The sequence below is a fragment of the Mastigoproctus giganteus genome, chromosome 2 (genome assembly GCF_048544385.1).
Source record: "Mastigoproctus giganteus isolate SK-2022 chromosome 2, ASM4854438v1, whole genome shotgun sequence".
NCBI classification, from domain to species: domain Eukaryota; kingdom Metazoa; phylum Arthropoda; class Arachnida; order Uropygi; family Thelyphonidae; genus Mastigoproctus; species Mastigoproctus giganteus.
In genome coordinates this window covers 112,316,668-112,337,842 of record NC_143576.1, presented here as the reverse complement: position 1 = coordinate 112,337,842, position 21,175 = coordinate 112,316,668, and the positions used below count along the sequence as shown (strand labels likewise).

The window sequence follows — 21,175 nt, the reverse complement described above, 5'->3', positions numbered from 1 at the left end:
AGAACCTATCCTTAAGGGATCCCACTCCTGATGTTATACAAATCTATATTCATTAATCACATATTCATTAATATGCATTAATCACAACCCTCTGCCTTCTGCCCTGCAGCCACTCAGCAATCCATCTTAGAATCTTACCAGTAATCCCAACCAGTTCAAGCTTATACAGTAATCTCTCATGAGGGACGACCAAGTCAAATGCTCTGCTGAAATCCAAATAAACTATGTTGAAATTATTCCCTAAATCCAGATCATGAGTAACTGTATCAAAATATCCTACTAAGTTAGTTAAGCCTGATTTACCTTTAACAAAGCCATGCATCCTTCAGAATGCCATAGCTATCTAAATGTCCCTGGATTGTACTTTTAATCATTGCCTATAAAATTTTTCCTATCACTGAAGTCCGTTAGTCTGACTTCAGTAGTAGTTGACTCAATAGTTACCACTTCACTCTTAGAACCGCTTTTATGTATAGGCAATATACTGGCACTTCTCCAATCCAAAGGAATCTCTCCTAAGTCCAAGGATGCCATCATAATTAAGTGGTTCAATACACTTCCTCGAGCTCTCTCTCAAAACTGTAGGGTATATGCCATCAACTCCGGGAGTCTTACTTGCCTTTATGCTCAAAAGTTTTTCTAATAAACAATTATCTATAATTATGACATCACTAATTTCATATGGCTCAGCCTCTTCTCAGCATGAAGGGGCTTTCGTCAGTAAATACCAATGTAAAGTATCTATTAAATTCATCTGCAACATCAGCTGGGTTATCTAAAAACTTTCCCACACCCAGTGCAAGAGGGTCCAATCAGATTCGCTTTTTTTTTTATTTGTATTCATTCACATACTTGAAAAATTCCTTGTCCCCATTCTTTGATCTCTTAGCCAATGCTTTCATGAATTACATTAAATTGAAGAGTTATATTCAGGTTTTCGAATGTTGGTATATCATTTAAGAAAAACAAGTAGACTGCTTTATTCAAGCCAGAAGAGAAAAACGTCAACAGATGTTCTAAATGAGTTAACATAATCCCATCATCCACTTTCACAGGAAAGCATGCAATTCCCTTTTCAGCACATTAATTAATAAAACACCAAGAACAGTCTATGACCATCATGCTCAATTTCATTTTTTAATACCCTTGTTGCTCCAGTTTTTAGGCATACCATAATGGGCATTAAGCTAAAGTTTTTTTGAAGGAAAAAAGATGTTGAATATTGTAGCCTGTACAGTTGAATATTGTACCTTCTAATGCTGGCATCAATTCATCAATTTGATGAATTGATGCCAGCATCAATTTGATGAATATTTATTACAAAAGGTCATGAAACTTTTTCGTGTGATCCTAGACTATATTCTGATAGAATATAGCCTAGGATCACTTTGTTTACTGCCATCTGTAATTTCAAAGCCAACCCTACCTAGCCATGCAATTTCACTAACAATACTGGCTGTTTTTGTTCTTCCACAACATATTTCTGAACATCAATTTCTGCATTTCATATCTGTACTGAAAAAAATGATGCAAGAGTGCAAGCTTATAGATCATCAGCCAAAAAAAAAAAAAAAGAAAGAGAGAGAAAGAGACTTCTACATTTCACCAGTTCATCCTTTCTAACAGTTTGTCTAGTTCTTCCTTGAAAGTGGGTGCTTTGAAAAGCACCCACTTCCACAACAATAGATGGAAGTTTGTTCCAACAATCAACTACCTACTGGCTACTACCCTGCAAACATCCTTCCTCAATTTGAATTTATACCCCCTCATGTGCATAGTCTGAGCAAGAGGAAGAATCCCATCAGCACTGAGCTTAATCTATTCAAAGCCTGAAATACCTCAATGGTGGCTAGTCACCAGATGCTGAAGCCTTTGCTGATAAGAATACACTTTTGTTCCTCTCACTAATCTCATTTCTCTTCTCTGCACCCATTCCAACAGATCCATGTCCTTCCTAAAATGAAGCCTCCAGATACAGTACTCAAGATGTGGCCTAACCATTGCCTCATACCAGCGTTTCCCAAACTTTTTTAGTCAGGACACTTTTCATCCCACAATATATTTACAGAACACTTTTCATCTCACATTATATTTATAGAACACTTATGAAACACAAGTTTAGTGGAAACCAAACAACTTTTTTTGCTAATATTTTATTACATACGATGAACTGTGCATCAGGAGCATCTTTATTTCCAACACATTGTAAAGCCGCAATTCAAATAACTCTCATCATACTTTCGTTTTGGTCTTTTATTAGTTGGTTCCTGTTTTTTCACTTTGGATTTTTGGGGAACAAAAGGCTGCGATTGTTCATCCTCACTTCAAAGTGTGGAAATATTGTGTTCGTTTTCATTGACCATAGTTGCAATACTAGAAGTACTTGCTTCTCGTTTTAAAGTTTTTTTTCAACCACAAATTCCATGGTCATTTATTTTAATAACAATATTTCGAAATACTGATAATTATCAAAAAAAATTTATACAAGGAAGTGAGTTTAGTTATGATAATGATTTGCTTCTCCCTCTCCTTCAACCCGTGTACTCCGGGATAAATTGCATCCAAATGGCATATTAGATCACTACATTGCTACTTTTTCAGAGATGTCATTACTGCTATGCATACGTCTCTATGCAAAAGCACGGCAAAATAACATGTTCCATAGTCTATGCCAGTAAAAATAATGTTAAAAATTATAATGATACAAAACTGGTGAACACTACAAATATGCAAAATTTATTTATTTTATTTTATTAATTATGATTTTTCACAGAACACAGTTTGGCAAAATTCCCGTATATCATTGACCAAACCCCATGAGCTGTCTTGACAGCCTCTCTGCACTGCTCAGAGAATTCATACCTGATTTCACCATTACTTCCAGGTCTTTTTCATTCTCCACTAACCTCAATGTGGTACCAATACAGTTGGTACATTAATCTGGGATTACTGCTCCCCATATGATGTACCTTGCATTTGTCAATGTTAAACTTCAACTGTCACCATTCAGCCCATCTGCCCAATTTATCTATATTTTGTTGCAGTAGTACACCCTAATTACTGTCATTAACCACCATCAACCTTTATATCATCTGTAAACAGAGGCATTTGGTTTACAGATGACATAAAGACATCTGATATACTTTCATCAATATCATTAATAAATACTGAAAACAACAAGGGGCCTAGCAATAAACCTTGGGAGGGAGGGGGGATTCTATCAATAACTATTCCAATAACTATTCCAAGAAGGCTATTGATAACAACTCTATCTTTTCCGATTTGATCACTCCTTTATCCATAGCAGTAATTTGCCCTTAATGCCACACTGCTCAAATCTGGGCAGCAGTGTCTACAATACTATCAAACAAAAAGCTTTTCTGAAATCTAAGAATATGATGTCAAAATTATTTTTTGTATCCAGTTCCTTTGTTACTGTGTCATAATATCCAATAAAATTGGTTAGACAAGCTTGTCCCTTAAAAAATCCTCACTGTTTCTGCAGTATAACTGCATTCCTTTCTAGATAGTCCTTTTAGATTTCTTTCTATACACTGCATGCTGTCTTTACAATTATTTGTTTGCAAATTTTTGATTTTGCATTGCGTTTCCCACCACTTGAAATTGAAAAATCATATCTACATACAGTATACAAAGCAAACGTGTTACCTCTTTTAAGATTTTACAATACATAGAAAACCATGTATACAGGGTGTCTCAAAAATATTGGTACAAACGTTTAGGGGAGGTAGGTAACATCTAAAGGAATGTGAATCGCATAGGAACCCATAACAGGAAACGTCACCGTAAGTCGGTAGACATCACTGTTCATCAGTTCACGAGACGGAAAATTTCTGGTTTACTCATTCAAGCAGTAGTCGCCGCATGAAGAGCATGCATCGATATACGAACTGTGAACTGGCAGACATGCACCTAGTGTATGGATTAGCAGAGGGCAATGGACAAGCCGCTCAATGAATTTATGGAGAACGCTTCCCAGACAGACATGTACCAGACCACGGTTTGTTTGTGTGTGTGCATCAAAATTTGTGCGATTATGGGTCATTTAGAGGTAACAGGAGTAGTGCGGGCAGACACATTCGACGTGAACTCCCACCATGGAAGAAAGTGTGTTGAATGCCATCCAGAATAATCCTACTACCAGAACACGTGCCATTGCCTCTGCCTTAGGAGTGTCTCGTTGCAGTGTACAGCGTGTCTGGCACGACGATTCCTTACACCCCTTTCATCTCCAAAGGGTTCAGTTACTGCTCCCCCAAGATCATCTTGCACGCGTGGCTTTTGCGCAGTGGTTTCTCCAGGAAAGTGTTCAAGACTTGAATTTTCCAGCCTATGTTTTGTTCACAGATGAGGCTTATTTCACTCGGGAAAGCTTATTCAATCAGCACAATGCTCATGTGTGGGCTCACGACAACCCACACGGTGTGCACTCCCATGCGGCACAACATCGCTTCGCAATAAATGTGTGGGCAGGTATGGTCGGCGACTTAGTCAGCCCATACCTGTTACCATCCTGCATGAACTCCGCTAAATATTGGATCTTTCTTGAACAAGTTCTACTAGGGTTACTTGACGATGTTCCAGCAAATGTGAGATGCAACATTTGGTTTCAACACGCCTTCCATAAGGGGCACCTGCCCATTATGGAAGGTGTGTTTGTGACCATTTGAACAGGCGTTTTGGGCATCGATGGATTGGCCATGGTGGACCCATTGCCTGGCCCCCACACTCACCTGATTTATTGAGCCTTGATTTCTTTCTGTGGGGGGGGCCCCCTCAAATCTATCGCGTATGAATCGCCTGTGGAGATGGAAATGGATCTCGTGGCGAGACTCGTCTGCACTGCTGCTACTGACAAAGAAACTCCAGGTGTGTTCGACCATGTCCGCCAATCCATACTGCGTCAGTGTCACGCATGCATCCCGTCTCATGGTGGAACCTTCAGCATCTGTTGTGACATCATGAAATGCATCCATCTCGTACGCATTGTTAATATTATGTCAAATAAATGTTTGCCACTAATTACTGTCTTGTGTCATTTCTGCTTCTTGTGACTCTGCTACTACTTTCCCGTGACGTTTCCGGTTATGGGTTCCTATGCGATTCACATTCCTTTAGATGTTACCTACCTCCCCTAAACATTTGTACCAATATTTTTGAGACACCCTGTATATATCTTCTGAAATTTTATGTCATATTTATTTCTTTAGCACTTTACTGAAAGATGTTAAATAGCTTCGCACTACACGAGTACTATGATGACATACAACAGAGAACGTTATTACACTGTTTCTATTCTGCAATGCACACTAGCACAGTACACCCCCCTGACAGCCAATGCATTAACAAAAAATGCAAAAATTTGCAAAATTTTTTAAATTACAATTTTAATGTAGTTGTATTTATTTAAAAAATTGGAGAAAACAGATTTTTCAAAAGGACAAAAACTCTGTCAATTTTGAGATGAAGAGTCAAATTGAATTTAAAAAAAAAAAAAAAAAAAAAAAAAAAAAAAAAGGATTCTCGTAACTCTGGAGAGTTGGTAGTTAATGTACAAGTCATGATGTTTTCAATTTTGTGTAGGGGGGGAAGTGATTACAACAAAATGGTGGGATGTAACTACTGCAGATATGGTGCATTAAATAATGCATCTACTTTCTTCCTTCTCATTAGGGTAGTGATTTATCATGCATAACATCAAAAGTACTGTTCTTAATCATAAGAACACTTTAAATGTTATGCATGATAAATCACTACCCCAATAAGAAGGAAGAAAGTAGATGTATTATTTAATGCACCACATCTAGAGTAGTTACATCCCACCTTTTATTGTGGTCGCTTCTGCTGGGTTTTTTCCCTCCTCCCTACAAAAAACTGAAAACAACATTTCCCACTGTTATCACCCTCCCTCTAAAATACCCTTAAACACAATCTTCTTACGATTTAATTTCAGGCCTTAAGAATTTTTAATTCTTCCCAGAAAATTAACAAAAGATCTCAGAGGTGGACAATTTCCACAAACTTGTCAAGACAAAATTAAAGGTGTTAAAGAATGGTGGGAGCCATACATTCCATTCAATGGTCAAGCAACAGGTTGATTGCACTGCATACAAGGTGAACACTTTAAAAAAAAAGTGTTGGCTTAGATAATTAAATATGTGATAATATTATACATACATTACTCATTACTTTCTGAATAGTCCAAATGAAATGGAAAAGATATTTTGCTAACCTTGCAAGTTTGGGAAAGCATATATAGATTAAAGTTCTTGTACACATGCAAAAACTCACATGGGGTCACAATGACCATTTTTTGTGGGAGGTAAATTTTTAATAAAAAAGTAAGTGAGGGTTCCCTCTTCTTGGCAGTGCTGCAGGTGTAAATTGCAAAAGTGCCAAAAAAGTTAAGGATCCTCCCCACACACCTACCAATAGGTTAAACACTTCATAAGAAGAATTTAAAATTTCTTAAAAAAATATATATATATATAATATTTCATATTAATGAATAGGCAACTACAAAACAAACGTTATATTAAAACAGAACATGATTACATACCTCAGTATCATGAACCAACTTTATTCTCTTGCAAGGGGACAGCTTTCCTTCTATTAATGATTTCAATTTAGAATATTTCAAAGCTCTTCTTGTAGGAATATCAACATTATTTCCACTCAGATCAAAATTTACATGATTTTGAAAATGTTTACTTTTCTTTCCTCTTGTAAAACAACTAAAATTTTGACTATTTCTACCAACAGAGCTTTCTTTAACATCATGTGATAATGATTCTGTTTTTTTTAAATCTGTCTTCTCACTGTGTATCCCAGTTCCAAGAGCAGCTGCCTCTTTGTGCTGAGGAAAATATAAAGTTAAACTAAAATCAACAACTGTCTTTTTCTTTAACTTATTTAAAAATTACTATTTATTATAATCTAAAAAAAAAAAAGCACATGCCAAGTATGTGCAGTAGATGGTTTTAAGTGAAACATCCTTTGTGTTTCTTTTAGGTATTTTGATTGCAACAATACTTATATTGTTGCAATCATATTTCATACAGTAGTAACTGCAAGAAGTATGATTGTGTCATCATACTATTCAACAAATGGCTACAATCAAATGGGTAATTAGGCTATTGGCTTGGATTTTGCACCTCTTCCTAAAGGTATTAAGATGGCTAACCTTCCAATTAATAACCAAAAATAAGTGTTATACCTGTGAGAATTATAATAAGAAATAACAATACATTTATCTGGATTGAGCATTAAATCATTATTGTGTGTCCAGGTCTCTAATAGCCATAAATATTTGTTAAGTAAGAAACAGCATGTAATAGTGTACATGATACTGTAAATTTTTATGTCATCTGCATGTGTTAATATTTTGATTTCGGATTGCTTTGTAGCTATAACAACATTGTTTATAAAAATAAAAAAATAATAGAAGCCCCAGAAAAAGATCCTTGAGGAATACTTCATTCAATTTTTATGGGAATAGACTGCAGATTATTCAACATAATTATGGTATAACACATTTCCAAAAATCTTTGGAGGAGTTTAGTGTGGATCCCTGAATTCCATAATAGCATAGCTTATCTACTGCATAAAATGATTAATTGAATCAAAAGCTTTTGTTATGTTCTAGTAGATCACATCTAGCTATAGTTGAAATTACCTCTTTGAGCACTCCTCCTTGACCAATTAAATTTTGCGCTTGATTTTTTAACATCAATTGGTCCTAGTGAAGGATTAAAAAAAAATTCTTAGCTAATTTTCACCTGAGAAAACAAAATCCCTTCCCTTTACCCTTGCCATTAGTTATTTCTTTGAATAAATTCTCGTATCAGTGTAGCTATAATCACTGCCACCAAATGTTTCTCTTTTAGGTGAAGAACCTTAATACACGGAGAAAAAAATATATCATCACTGCTGATAACAACACAAATTTTTCAAACCTGTTCTCTTTATTTATATTTCTTGGTGTTTCTCTATGAGTTAGAATGTGACAATTCCAAATATGACCTTAATTTTTTCATGGCATCATTGGTTTTGCTCAGGTTTTTTATTTGTTTTTTTTTTTTAGGAGCATTAGCAACTAAGGCCATATTGCTCCGGGATATGCGGTGGTCATTCCCTGACCTTTCCGCATCCTCCGTATTTGGTGGTGACGGGCTCGAACCCCAGTCTAATCAAGAAGCGTGTGCTACGCACTGCTGCTCCTTCCCACCTGGCTACGGAGGCGCCTTTAACTAGTGCACTCAAGCTATTGGTAAAATACAGATATAATTTTCCACCAAGGTGCTGTTAGGTCTAAGAATTGGTATTTTGGAACTAAGTGCCAATCTTCTGTCTCCCTCCACAATCTCATTTTCAAAAATTTGCACTACAATCGTTTATCAAATGTTTTTATAGCCAACACATCTTGAGATCTTTATAAATACTAAATTCTGGGAAAACACATAAATTGCAAATAACATCAACAGCAAAAATAATTACTATGATAATTCTTGAATGAAATACAATATACCAAGTTCTAACATGCTTACATTCAGAAATTCATAAATGACTAAATTCTGAAAGGCTATTTCATTGAACAAAAACAATCAATCAATCTATTGATGTAAGGATGTTTGTTTGTTATTTGGTTTTTAGGAGCATTAGCAACTAAGGACATATTGCTCCAGGGATATGCGGTGATCATTCCCTGACCCTTCCGCATCCTCCGTATTTGGTGGTCACGGGCTCGAACCCCAGTCTAAGCAAGAAGCGTGTGCTACGCACTGCTGCTCCTGCCTAAGGAGGCGCCTGTAAGGAGGTAATTACAGAAATGATGTCGATCTTTTATTTAGATATTTTTTTTTACCAGCATAGAACAAAAAATGGATTACATATTGATAACAAAAACTTTTATTTCTGGACAGGATACATGATAATATACAAATAATTCAGCCTCTAAAAAAAAAACAAGCTCATCAGGCATCAAGTCAAAGAAACAAGCAAAGTTCAATTGTCACACTTGTTACTGACTAAGATAAAGGGATAAGCAAAAACAAATATACATTCAATGACCCAAGCCTAGTTTCTCTAAATAAATTGATGTTCAAATAATTTTCTTACTCCATATACAAAATTAACATCAACATTTAATTCTAAAAACATTTGTACAAATAAAAATGCAACTTGCATGTAGTATGTATCCAATAACATTGTTCCAATTTCTAAAAATAGATAAATAAATAAGAATATATATATATCGTGTTCTCACTGAAATTATGTTAATGATATCTAGTCAAGTTTACAGAATTATGAATTTGTCAGTTGTGCAACGTTAATGCTATTGTCCATTGGTCAATTAGACATTATACATGCATGAAATTATATTCGTCAATTTTATTTAATTAAATGTTATTAATCTGTAGGCAATTAGGTGTATATGGATCAGGCTACCAAGTTAGCAAATGTAGACTAACTTTAGCCTGGGAGGCCTATAAATATTATATAAATGAAATGGTATTAAAAATAATATGATGTTAAATAATGAAAAAAAAACAATGAAAATGCTAATAAACAAAGAAATTGCAATAACATTCCCTCACTTGGCCATCAATCTGCTACTTCATCGGGAGCTTTGAGCAGAATGGTAGCCAGACTAAAGGAATGGCGCCTCCATAGCCAGGTGGGCAGGAGCGGCAGTGCATACCACACGCTTCTTGATTAGACCGGGGTTCGAACCCGTGACCACCAAATATGGAGGATGCGGAAAGGTCAGGGAATGACCACCGCATATCCCCGAAGCAATATGGCCTTAGTTGCTAATGCTCCAAAAAAAAAAAAAAACAAACAAACAAACAAACTAAAGGAATGTCTCATAGCTACCCATTTCTGTTGTCCCCATACCAGTTTTGCCAGTTATAAATTAAGTGATAGTATTAAATTTAAATTGATGGAAAATCAATGAGATTGGATAATATGTTTAGTTTAATTTACATAAATTTTTAAACTTTCAAATTTAAATTTTTGCCAACATGTTGTCTGAAACAGCAAACTGCGCAGTCGCGCCTTTTGTATATTATGGTGTGATGGTGAAATTGCTGTAGGCAATATATCCTGTGTCAATGAGAGTGTTTTGAAAGCCATGGGTGGATTTATATTTATGCTTGTGGGGGGGGGAGTTGCTTCTGATGTCGTAAGGAACCTATATAAATGAAATGTTGTGTTTATATCATTACATGTGTTGGAAAATACAAGCATTATGTTAATAAAAATGTGTTGGAAATTACAAGAAGTATGTCAATAAAAATGGGTTGCTATACCCTGGACAAGGGCCGGTATAGCTTTTCTAAGGCATAACGACCTGTGATTGTCAGAGGCGATAGCTATGTACATATTTACAGCCTCCTTCAAAGTGAATTTTTACCTTGTGTCACTAGATTAAACTGAAAGGATATAAACGTTATGTGTATGTTTTATCTTAGGCACAATTATTTTGTTGTCGGGAGTTTGTTTCCGGTGATAATTTCCCATGATTTAGATTGTCTGATTTTGGAAGGATGGGGGATTTGGAAGGCCAGGTTACAGTGCAGTCAGACGATGAGCCTCTTCTGAGCGTAATAAACCCGAGTATCAAAATTGGGAAGTTTTAATCTTATTTGAAACTGGACACATATTTTTAGACAACCTAGTAGTGGTAAGCTACAGGCCATTTATAGTTCTAAACTGTTTCAGTGTGTTTTCAATAAGTGTATATAGGTTGGCGTTAAGATGGTGTTTATTGAGGTTCGTACGAATGGCCGCTTTAATATGGTGTCTGATGTATTTGGCAGGTATATTATTCTTGACAAGAGTTTCTATGAGTTTTTTTAATTGCTTCCATAGTGTTCTTTAGATTATTGCAGATATGTATTAACCAGTTTGTTTGATTTCTAATAGTACTGCCATGGATATGCTTAGCTAGATTGCTCTCCCAGTTGATAAGCTTTATAGCTGGGAAGTTGAAATGGTCTCTCTCTTCTTATCATAGTGTTGAGTGTAGACATTGTCTTGAGTGATAGTGATTTCGCTGTCGAGATAGTAAGCTTGCAAGTTGCTATTCGGGTTAGTGCGTTCTATGGTTAAATCTGTGGGATAAATTTCCTGGGCTAAAATGCCGAAATTGTCGTAATTGATGACCAGGACATCATCAATATATCTGTAGAAAATGATTTCTTCTTTGATGCTGTTTTCGAAGTAATGCAGGTAAAGGTTGGCTATGGAGCGGGAACTGCTAGCCCCCATGGCTACCCCCCCTGGTCTGTACATAAATATTGTCTCCCATAAGCATGTAATTGTTTTTGACGTTAAGATTAATAAGGTCGTGCCAATATTGTTTATTGCATTTCATAATGTTTTGATGCTTTTCGTAGTAGTGTAAAAGGACTTTAATTAAATTGTCGTGGGAAATACTGGTGAAAAGGTTTTTAAAGTCGTAAGTATATACACTTACGACTTTAAAAAGCCATGGCTTTTTAAAGTCGGCTTCTGATACTATTGTTCACCAGGCTTCTGATACTATTGTTTTTGTTGTATTCTAAACATTTTTTGGTATTGGAAATAATTTTAGTATTAGTGATTTGGTTAGCTATATCATTTAATTTGTCCTCCATTAAATTACTGGATGATTTTATGTGGCTGTTTTTGCCTGAGGTGATGAACCTTTTTCCAATCGGGTCTTTATGGAATTTGAAGATCCAATAAATGAATGGGTATCGTATATTATCTATTTTTAATTTGAGTTTTTTATGCATGGCTATAATTTTTTTGCTAATGCTGTTAGGTGTGGAGTTCATAAGTTTGTATGTATCACTGTGGTTCATCTCCTCTTTAAGCGTGTCAAGGTAGAACCTTTTGCAAATGACAAAGTTGTTATTGGCCTTATCTGGATTTGTGATGATGAATTTATTTTGCAGTTCTTTCATTTTGTAATTGATATTTTTTAGGTTATATTGCTTAACGCATTTTGTATTGGTATGATTTCTTTGAATCTAGCCAGAATACGTTCTGTGGAAGTATTTATCCAACTTTGAAAGGCTTCAACTGGTGTGTTGAATTTGTATGCGGTTTTAATGGCAAACTGTGATCCTCTATAATATTAAGGTCACCAGTGATGATATGGTTGTTATGTGGATCTATGTATTTTTTATATTGGTTTTCCTGGCAGAAGCAGGGTTGGTCTGTGTTGTTCATATTGGCAATGGTATTTTTATAGTTACAAATGGCCATACCTATAGGTTTGTTGTATCTGTTTCTAATTTTTATGTTGATGTTTTTAATAGGGAGGTATGTCTTGGTTTTATTGATAATATCTCTGATGTTGATGGGGTCAAATGAACAATTAAGGAATTTAATTATGCAGTATTTTTTTTTGTACTGTCACAGTAATCAATACCGATTCTGAATTTAAAGATATCTTCTAGAGTATGGTTGAGATGTATGTTCTGGATTTTGAGTTTTTGGTGAATCTTGCTTATTGCTTTAAGTTTGCTGATTTTAAGAGCAAAAAGGATATTGTGGATGTTTTTTACGTTGATAGGCTCCGTATCCCATTCTGTGAGAAGTTTATCAAAGTCGTTAAGGTTTTGTGGCTTACTCCTATTGTCATCACTCCTCCTATTGTGTCATTTAAATTCAGAATCGGTACTGATTACCGCGACAGTACAAAAAAAGAATACTGCATAATTAGATTCCTTAATCATTCATTTGACCACGTCAACATCAGAGATATTATCAATAAAACCAAGACATACCTCCCTATTAAAAACATCGACATAAAAATTAGAAACAGATACAACAAACATTTTCAGTCTGACCACCACAGTACAAGACGGAAGTAAGAACCTTTCTCATTTATTCTGATACATACCCATTGGGCTTTGTGCCACCTAACCCAGTTTGCTGTTTCAGACAACACGTTGGCAAAAATTTAAATTAAAAATTTTAAAGTTTAAAAATGTATGTAAATTAAACTAAACATATTATCCAATTTCATTGATTTTCCATCAATTTAAATTTAATACTATCACTTAAAATTTATAACTGGAAAAACTGGTAAGGGGGAAAACAGAAACGGGTAGGTATGAGACATTCCTTTAGTCTGGCTATCATTCTGCTCAAAGCCCCGATGAAGTAGCAGATTGATGGCCAAGTGAGGGAATGTTATTGCAATTTCTTTGTTTATTAGCATTTTATTGTTTATTAACATTTTCTTTGTTATTTTCATTATTTAACATCATATTATTTTTAATACCATTTCATTTATATAATGTTTATAGGCCTCCCAGGCTAAAACTAGTCTATATTTGCTAACTTGGTAGCCTGATCCATATACACCTAATTGCCTACAGATTAATAACATTTAATTAAATAAAATCAACCAATATATACACACACACACACACACACACACACACACACACACACACACACACACACTTTTCCTTTATATTTAAATTTTATACATATATTCTTTATTTTCTTTTGCTTTATTATTTTTTGTTGTGCTTTATTATGTTTTGTTATTCTTCATGATCTATTAATTGTAATTTAAATTTACATTATATATCTCCTTCCGTGCATACTTTAAAACATATATCACTAAAGAATATTTATCTTTCATTCAAAACTAAGAAATATGCATGCTTGTTTCTCAACAGATAATGAAACGTTGCTATTAGACAAACAATTAAGGAATTTTCAAATCTCTAAATAGCTGCCTTGTTATTTAGAGTTTTCTCCTTGCAGCAATGTTCATGAAATTTCAACATTAAGATGAAGATTTTGTAATCACATTTAGTACTGCTTCAGTTTAATGCTTCCGTTTTTTGCTTGAATCCCAACCGAATAGTAGCATAACTGACTTTTTTTCTTTTTTTTTTTTTTTTACTAGACTACCAAATGTCAGATTAGTTAGCCCACTATTCGTAAGGGAAAAACGAAATGGGGTACCCTATACTAAAGATTAATCAGAGGGGAAAAGGGAATAAATGTGACTCCTACGGCACATGTATTCTGCAAGATGGGAGTCAAATTGATTATGCTTAAGCCAGCATGGCACTGGTCTTTCGATTGCACTCCATGAACCCTCACTACTACTGGTGTTCTTGCCTGGTCCATGATCGTTATAAATGAAGAAAGTGGTTCAGGCGATATACCAAAAGCCTTCATCAGGGGTGGGCCATCACAAGGGTGCCAGGGGTGCACTGCATTTGGGTACCAACATTGAAGGGATGCCTGAAAACCTGAAACTTGCATACACATATGAAGAAAATTTTAAAAGGGGGGGGAGGAGAGTGCCAAATCGCAGTTTGTACCCGGGCACCACATTCCCTAAGAATGCCTCTGATAAGACTTCCAGCAATCCAGTACCATAGTAGCACCGTCCAAAATTATGTCTCAAAGGTCACCTTTACCCGTTTTCAAAGATCCTAAAAAAACACCCCTCGCTCAACTCTACCAAACACCCATTCACATGCTTACGCCTATTCTACTTGCCAAACTTACTCTCATCGATTTCAACCACTACAGCACTCCACCAAGCACACATATCCACACACATGCCGGCAAAAGCTCCTCCATCATTCAAACCTTGGAATTCACACCCAACTCATGCACCACAGATTCACATGCAGTCTTCTGAACCTAATCATAACAGGTCAGAAGCACATCACTTATTCTAAATTGCTTTCAGAGAACCAGGACCCCTTTCACAATATAAGTATTGATCCCTTTCACTGAGCACTTCAACTTACACCCATCTCTGATGAGTGTAAGTTGAAGTGCTCAGTAAAAGTGCTTCGTTTGCTTAATTTCATCATTCTTCAAATAGGCCTCTGGGATTGGGCATATTATGATATAAATTTTTAGTAGTTAAAATTTATACTACTAAAAATTTATATCATAATTTCATCATATTTCCACACCTCGGGCATTTGTAATGGAAGGATATCAAATCCACATTCATACACCACTCAATCACACTCCTACACCCTTCTTCAAACCATACAAAAATGTCACAGTCACTCACTCACTCACACTCTCTCTCTCTCTAGAGGGTTTATGGCCTGCTATTTTCACTATAACAGAAATGGAAATAACCACTTCGCTTTTTCACAGTTGATTAAATAATCACCAAAAGGAACGGTACCTGAGAGCCTATCTAACACATTCTAATATAAAGGAGCGGTAATTAGCAGCCTATCACACACATTCCAGGGCAAATAGGCAGTAAATTACACAAAGTAGTGCCGACCAGGCTAGCCGGGTGGGTAAAGTGCCTGCCTAGCAACCCAAAGGTCGCGGGTTCGATTTCCACCTCGGGCGTGGATCAAAGTACTGCAAAAACCATGAGAGGTGCATTATGGCCACAGAAGCCTATGCGCCAACAACTACCAAAGAGAAAAAAAAAAAACACACAGTAGTACACCCGCCAATCACTGTTTTATGCCAAATGGAAATAAAACATACAAAGAAGTATTGCGATTAATCCGCATTAATCCTGCTGCAACCATGACTGGGCACAACCAATTGAAGAGCATACTGTATTCTAAAGATAAACCAAAAAAAAAACCACGGTACACATTGAAAATAATTGTTAACTCTACCATAATAATACTTTCTCGATTACGTACTCCACTTTAGCATTCTTCTCCAACTATCCGCATATTATAATCAGCTGGCAACAGCATAATTATAATGTTCCCTGACTGTGTAAACATCAGATATAAAATGAAGATACATGTCACATGTATTACTGCTTCTGTTGGCTCTAGCAACTGTATTCTTCGGTTGCAGCGTGAAAGTACATGTATGGGGGATATCATGTTGATAAATAACAAGAATAACTCTTATAGTTACAAGATTTTTAAAAAAAAAATACAATTTACGTAAAAATGCCTTATATTTCACTAGACAGTTAATTATTTTAACAGTAAGTTAAACAAATGTTAGAATCAAGAAGATCGAGACAATTACATTTCTAGCTCCTATATTTAATACTTAATCTCTAGAACAATTAAACTGTTCAAAAGGAGAGCTAAATAATATCTATTAAGTTGCTTTATGATCTTTAATTTTACCAAACTGCTTAATTTTTTAAATGTAGAGTGTCTATATAGAATAATGCTTGTACCAAAAAATTAATTAAATAAAATAAATAATAAGATAAGAAAAATAAGAAACGTTAAAATACCTTCATCTTCAATGTTTCATTTCATTATACACAAAGATCATGTACAACTGTTTACGCAGGACTGCCACTTGCAGGTGTGCACTGCACAAAGCAAAGGTTCCTAATATGGAGGAGCAACATCAGAAGTTTAACAGTTTACAAATATAAAAAATTAAAACAAATAAATTTTTTTAATTAAAAACAAGAATAATTATTCTCACTTGTTTCTACTTTGCTATTAACATTTACTAAAAAGTATCAGCCCGTTATCACCTAAATTTTGTTCATCTTATAAGAAATTATAAGAATCGTACAAGAGGGAATAACAACAGACCACATCCACCACACCAAACCTACCACTTGGTTTTACATTTTGTTGTGCCTAGCTATTTTGCGCCTGTGCAACTTATAGTTTATATAAGTCTGATGCACTTGGGCTAACCTATATGTTACTAGAGAGGGCTAGTAAATCAGAATGTCTTATAATGGGGGATTTTATTGACTGGAACTTAAAAAAAAAAAAAAAAAAAAAAAATTTTCCATTTATACTCCAGCACAACAACCAAGTCAGTAGAGTTTACCATAAATCGTCAATACAAATATTTATCGTATTTAGTAGTCACGGGCTTGAACCCCGGTCCCCTCAAGGAACGCGTGCTATGCACTCTCGCTCCTGACCACTGGGCTTGGTCACTCACACACTAGTAAGACTTTTGTGGATTTATTGGATGATTGTTTTCTGCAGCAGCATGTTTGAGAGGCAACCAGAGAGGGTAATACTCTTGATCTGGTTATCAGCAGTGATCATTCGTGTATTAAGAATTTGAAGATAAAGGAACCACTAGGTGGCAGTGATCGCAGTGTACTGATGTGGGATTTACTTAAAAATATAATTACCATCAGGGGTAAAGGAAAGGGTTTTTGCTTTCGTAAAGGTGACTACAGTGGTCTGAGACAGTATTTAAATTCTGCATATTCAAAATTGGAAGCATTCAAAGACTTAATCTTGGAAGCTCCTAGCCCCGGTACAGTGGTCTCAAACAGTTTTTAAATTCTGTACAGTGTGATCAACTGACGATGTTACCAACGGTAAATTCTAAGTGGGAAGCATTCAAGGAATTAATCGTGGAAGCTACTAAAAGTTTCATACCTATTAAGAAATATTGTTCAAGGTTTAGGCCTAAATGGTTATCAAATGAACAAATGAGACTCATGGCAGAGAAGAAAAATGCATGCGATGCATTTAAATTATCACGCGACACAGAATTTTTTATTTATTTATTTATTGTTATTTGGTTTTTTTTTTTAGGAGCATTAGTAACTAAGGCCATATTGCCCCGGGATATGCGGTGGTCATTCCCTGACCTTTCCGCATCCTCCGTATTTGGTGGTGACGGGCTCGAACCACGGTCTAATCAAGAAGCCTGTGCTATGCACTGCTGCTCCTTCCCACCTGGCTACGGAGGCACCAAAACGTGACACAGAAGCAGCTATGGCAGATATGGCAGATATAAGCTAGTCTGTAATCAAGTCACGAAGGAGGTTAGGCAGGCAAAGGCAGATTACGAGAAATCTTTGGCAAAGGATGCTAAGAAAAACAGCAAGGATTTCTTTACTTATATAAACTCTAAAAGGAAGGGGATGAATCTTATTGGTCCACTTGATATCAATGGTTCGACTGTTGATGATCCTGCTCAGATAGCAAACAAACTGAATGAGTATTTTGCATCTACATTCACACATGAGGAGTTATTAAGGTTTGAAAATGGCAGAAGGTTATCAAATTGTAGCAGAGTGCTTAATGGTTTTGTTATAACTGACAGCAAAGTGGAGGAGAAATTGTTGAAGTTAAACATAAGAAAGGCACCTGGGGTGGATGGGATCTATCCAGTTATATTAATAGAGTCGGCAAAGCAACTAAGCAAACCCTTAGCCATAATTATGAGAGCATCCTTGGACACAGGGGAGGTCCCCACAGACTGGAGATGTGCAAATGTATCCCCAATTCACAAAGGGGGATCGAAGGGTGACAAGTAATTACAGACCAGTTAGTTTAACTTCTGTTCTGGGTAAAATAATGGAGTCACTGGTTAAAGGTGCATTGCAGGATCATCAAAAACAAGATCTAAGCAATAATTCAGACACAGCATGGGTTTGTTAAGGGAAAGTCTTGTCTGACAAATTTGATAGGATATTATGATGTGGTTACAAAGGAACTGGATGCAAAAAATAATTTTGATATCATATATTTGGATTTCAGGAAAGCTTTTGACACTGTTGCGCAATGGGTCCTGCTTTTCATGGATTAATGTTATTAGTGGTGTCCCACAGGGTTCGGTGTTGGGTCCACTGTTGTTTTGTATATTTATCAATGATATTGATGAAGGTATATCAGGCTTAATGTCGAAGTTTGCAGATGATACAAAGGTTGTCAGGGTTGTTCATGACAGTAATGGCAGTGTGCTACTGCAATAGGAAATTTGGGCAGATGGGCTAAGAAGTGGGAACTGAAGTTTAACCTTGATAATTGCAAAGTACTGCATATGGGTAGAAGTACCCCCCAGAGAAACGTACCAACTGTGTGGTACTACACTTAAGGTGGTAGAAAATGAAAAAGACCTGGGAGTAATTGTGCAGTCAGATATGAAGTTTTCTGAGCAATGCAGACAGGCTGCCAGGGCAGGTCATGGGGTTTTGTCAATGATATATAGGAATTTTGCTAGCAGGGAAAAGGAGATGATTGTCCCTCTGTATAAGGCAATGGTCAGGCCACACCTTGAGTACTGCGTACAGGTCTGGAGGCCTCATTTTAGAAAGGATGTAGATTTGCTTGAGCATGTATAGAGAAGGGCAACAAGATTGGTGAGGAGAATGAAGGGATCCTCTTACCAAGAGAGGCTTAAGTTCTGCAAATTGTGGTGGCTGGAGACTAGGAACCTGCACGGTGATCTGATTGGGGTGTATAAGGCATTAAGAAATGACAGATATAGAATAGATGTGCGGAAATTTGCCTTTAGCCAGCGGGTGGTTAATTGCTGGAACAAACGGCTATCTGTCATTGTGGAAAGTTGATAGGTTAAATAAATTTAAGAAGGAACTGGACAGGCATTTGGAGGGAATGGTGTGATTTTTATTTTTTTTTGGCTGATGCTGCATAAGCTCATACACTTGCTTTCTTGCATTACATGCCACTACTACTTATATTTCCAGAGATGAAATGTATTTGGTGAGCATTTTTAGTGTGTTTATGCAGTGGAATGCATTTGTAAATGTAATCTTGAAGGCAGATAAAAATAATAATCAAATATTATTAAAACAATTGTTGAGACGTCAACAAATACTGTTATCCAAAATATTTTCTTTATTTTAAATGGAACAATTATTTTTTTCAGTGCCAATAAGTATCTCATTTGCAATAAAAGACACTTTAAATATGTTATATTACAACACAAAGTTTGCCTACTAATTTGATATTAGTATTAGTGGCAAATGATGCAAGAAAGCAAGTTAATACAGCATCATCCTAAAAAAAAAAAAAAAAACCATTTCACCTATCCATCCCCTCCAATAGTTTTTGTCTGGTTCTTCCATGAATTTATTTACACTCGCCACTTCCAGAAGTTTCAGAAAAGATATGCAGAAGTTTTGCTGAAGGCAAGCTTCCACACATCTTTTCTCAAACCATCTTTTTTTCAATTTGTATTTTTGCCCCTCACATACTAGTCTGAGCAAGAGGAAGAATCTCATCAGCACTGAGTTGGCTCAAGCCATAAAAAGCCTTAAATACCTCAATCAAAACAATTTGCAGGCTAAATTCTAGATGTTGCAATATGTAGAACCGAAGCCCTCCTTCATAAGAGCACCCCTTTGTCCCCCTCACTAATCTCAGGAATAAGGAGGTGATCATCCACTTATATAAGGCAATGGTCAGGCCTCATCATTCCTAAAATAAGACCTCCACACATGTATGCAGTAATCAAGATAAGGCCTGACCATTGCCTTATATAAGTGGATAATCACCTCCTTATTCCTGTTAGCAAAATTCCTGGATATCGTTGACAAAAAAAAAAAAAAAAAACCCATAAGCTGCTCTGGGCACTGCTCACAGAACCTAATATCATACTGCACAATTACCCCTAGGTTTTGTTCATTTTCCACTACCCTGATTGTTGTACCACATAATTGATACATTACTCTGGAATTACTGCTACCCATATGTAGTACCTTGTGTATGGGTAGCAGCACTTTCTATGCTTATTTGCCTAATATTCTCAAAAGAAGTTTATCAATGCTGCCAATCTTTGTCTCATCTGGAGACGTAGACACTGAGCCTGATATATCCTCATCAATATCATTAGTATAGACAGAAAACAACAACAGACCCAGACCTAATCCTGTGGTAACCCACTAATAACATTAGTCCACAAAGAGCTGCGTCCATTGATAACCAGTCTTTTCCCACTCAACCATCCCTTTATCCATAGCAGTAACTTTCCCTTAAACTACATTACTCAAATTTGTACAGCAGTCTTCTATGTGCAACAGTATCAAAAGATTACCTGAAATACAAGTACATGATATCAAAATTGTGTTTTGCATCTAGTTCCTTTGTTACTGCATTAAAATATCCAATCAGATTGGTCAGACAAGATCACACCTTTAACAAATCCATGCTGTGACTACAGTACAAGTTCATGCCTATCTAGGTGATAGGCACCTAGATAGGTGCCTATCACCTAGATAGGCACCTATCTAGGTGATAGGTGCCTGTAACAGAAGTTAAGTTAACAGGTCTGTCATTACTCGTGTCATCCTTTGATGCCCCTTTGGGAATTGAGGATAGATCCTCACATCTCCAGTCTACTAGGATCACCCTTGAATCCAAAGATGTTCTCATAATTATGTCTACAAGTTTGCTTACCTCCTTTGCTATCTCCCTTAATATAACTGGAT

At 36.0% G+C, this 21,175-nt stretch overlaps 1 protein-coding gene across 1 annotated transcript in view; it reads right to left on the bottom strand.

Annotated features, from left to right (window-relative positions):
• LOC150089499 (uncharacterized) overlaps positions 1-21,175 on the bottom strand; it is a 180,828-nt gene that overhangs the window by 148,137 nt on the left and 11,516 nt on the right. Inside the window, exon 2 of the mRNA XM_090390005.1 lies at positions 6,581-6,877. Coding sequence (XP_090246131.1) covers positions 6,581-6,877 — 297 coding nt within the window. The remainder of the gene's footprint in view (positions 1-6,580; positions 6,878-21,175) is intronic.